The 2,549-nt window shown below is 58.1% G+C and overlaps 1 protein-coding gene across 1 annotated transcript; it reads right to left on the bottom strand.

The window, feature by feature from the left end:
- Window positions 1-293: 293 nt before the first annotated feature.
- Window positions 294-2,270, bottom strand: POSPLADRAFT_1161939 (hypothetical protein; the record flags this gene model as incomplete). Its single annotated transcript, XM_024487705.1, has 6 exons — window positions 294-613; window positions 660-831; window positions 880-969; window positions 1,019-1,237; window positions 1,301-1,456; window positions 2,040-2,270. The coding sequence occupies 6 exons, from the start codon at window positions 2,268-2,270 to the stop codon at window positions 294-296; spliced, it is 1,188 nt and encodes a 395-aa protein (XP_024332750.1).
- Window positions 2,271-2,549: the final 279 nt, after the last annotated feature.

The raw sequence follows: 2,549 nt of genomic DNA, 5'->3' as shown, positions 1-2,549 counted from the left end.
TTCGATTCGACCGTTGCGCGGAGGCTCACCTTCGACGAGTCTTCTTAGGCTGTGATGACAAACTGAGCCTATATTTTCATTAAGTCTATTTTCCCTTGCTACGAACATTCCTATTTTTCCTTCTATGTCCTTCGATCATATTACGACTTACTTCGAAAACACTTATTTTCATTTCCTTTTCTTAGTTCCCGCTAGGTTTCGTCTAGGCCAAGGGCCACATTTTCCATTTGACTATCGACACAATATTCTACGACATGAGGACAACTACACTACAATACAACCCGCACCATCGCCTACTCATCATCGACAGCCCCGCGCACGAAACCGATTCCGCCCTTTGCAAGCGCGGCCTTCTCCATCTTCTGGAGGTCGAGGTCCATGTCGTGTAGGAGCGCACGACAGCGAGCGATGTGAGCGCGCTCCTCGCGGATGACGCGAATTATCCCCCGAGATTCGTCGTCGAGGTCGAGCGCGTCGAGGTCGTCCTGTTCGAGGCCCAGGCGGCTGGCCCCATCGAGAGGCCGTCGTAGAAGGGGGCGCGGAGGCTCGTCGACGCGACGCTTCTTCGAACCACTCGATTCCGCGACCGAAGGCCCAGGAGAGGTCGGCCGAACTACTAAGTTGTCAGCGAAAGCCTAGGACAAGAAGAAACGACTTACTACGCTTCTTGGTGGTTGATCCCCCGCCGCGCGTTTTCTTTGTCTTTCCAAGCACAGACACCTTGTCGAAATAGCATCCCTGCTGGAATTGCACACACCTCTCGCAGGTCGTAGCGTTTTCAACCCACACGCAATCGACCGGGGCCGAGCGGTAGCCGGCGCAACGATCGCACTATCGAAGAGTTAGCTTCGAACCGACTCGACGGAGCATCGAACGTACCTTCTGCCCGGCCTGGCGCTTCTCAATCGCCGCGGCGGCCATGTCGACCTCGGTCATCGCGAGCGGACGTTCGACCGTCCGAGGAGTCTTCTACAAAAGAGCGGTTAGTCATCGAACGACGATGGAAGAAAACACTTACGATCGAAGGGTCGTCCGACAACTCGGCGACCTCCTCGTCGACTCTAGCGCGCCCTTTCCCCTTATCGAGAAGCCCCTCGGCGGCCGCGATCCTTGCCAACTCCTCATCGGCGGCCTCTTGCACGCGACGTTCGTCTTCAAGGCGCCGTTCCTCTTCATCCTTTCGACGCCGTTCGTCTTCGAGGCGACGTTCCTCGGCGGCCTTCGCACGCTTCGCGGCCTCTTCGACGCGTCGTGCTTCCTCTTCGGCGAGGCGCTTCTGCTCTTCGAGGCGTCGTTCGACCTCGGCATCGATGGCGGTCGCGAGCTCTGGCCAGTCACCGCGCGCCCACTCGACCCAGGACTCCGACGCCCGCTCGGCGAGTTGCTTGACGGCGGCGGCGACGCGCAGCTCCGTCTCCTCGTCGCGGATGGCGCCCAAGGCCTTGCGATAGGCGAGCTGTTCGAAAACAAAGGGTTAGTTGGGTTATGCAGATTTACGAGCGACTTACCACGAGCGGCGACAAATCTTGCGCCCACTCCTTGACCACGTCGAGCGCGGCGTCGGCGGTCGGCGGAGCCTCGAGGACCACAAGCAGCGAGGCGAGGCGGCGGTTGACGAGCGAAGGCGTCGAGGCAGGGGTGGCGGAGCGAGAAGACATCGTAGAAGCAGAGGAAGTGTGCAAGGAGGGGCGACGGGGTAATGAAGAAGGAACGATGGGCTGGGGAAAATGAGGCTAAGTCTACCCTGCTTATAACCCCTTTCCGACCAGCATTTAGCGCCGGCCACGTGGCGTTCGAAACCGACGCGGGTTGTCATGCCGCTTCGATCCGTTCACGACCATCGCGCTTCTCGCATCACGTGGAGGACCGAGGGCGGTCCAAATTTCAAAAGGGAGGAGATGATAGGCGCCAAGCCCCTCTGGGCCCCGATTCACCTCTTTTTGGCACTCGCATCCCGCCCGGCACTTCGACTCAGTCTCCCAACACTTCGATTTCGCCTTCGACGCTCTTCGACACCTTCGACGGTGCGCGACGCTTACTCGAAGCTCGGCACGGTCTTCCCGATGCCTCGTGCGTAGATCTCGGAACATCTTCCGCATTTGGCAAACAATAGGGCCACTTGACGCCGCTCGGCCAAGCGCGTGCTTCGCTCCAAGCCACACCGAAGTAGCCGGTCTTTCCCAATTAGGTATCGAACCTCGCGGCATGCCTTCACGACGGCTACCGGTCCGAAGTGGCCATATGTTGCTCTTCATCTCCGCGTTCGGCATGACGTCACTCTACCGATGGACTTGGTATGTGCCTCTCGGTGAGGCAGGTTCTTGAGGAACAATGCAAAGCCCCTTGTACCCGTATGCCACTCTCGAATAGTCGTAGCGTCCTGTGTAGTATAAAATCTGTCGTACTTCTCTCCAAAAAAAAACAAGATCCGTTTCCCCCCTCGAGTTCAGAGCTCATAAGTCGAGTTCGCCCCGCGTCTAAGCCTTCAACTGCGTCACTTCGTCCCTCACTGCGTAACCTCGAAACCTCGTCCACTGCGTTTACTCGTC

The sequence above is a fragment of the Postia placenta genome, assembly GCF_002117355.1.
Source record: "Postia placenta MAD-698-R-SB12 unplaced genomic scaffold POSPLAscaffold_129, whole genome shotgun sequence".
Taxonomy (NCBI): Eukaryota; Fungi; Basidiomycota; class Agaricomycetes; order Polyporales; family Adustoporiaceae; genus Rhodonia; species Rhodonia placenta.
This window is presented reverse-complemented; position numbering and strand designations above follow the sequence as displayed.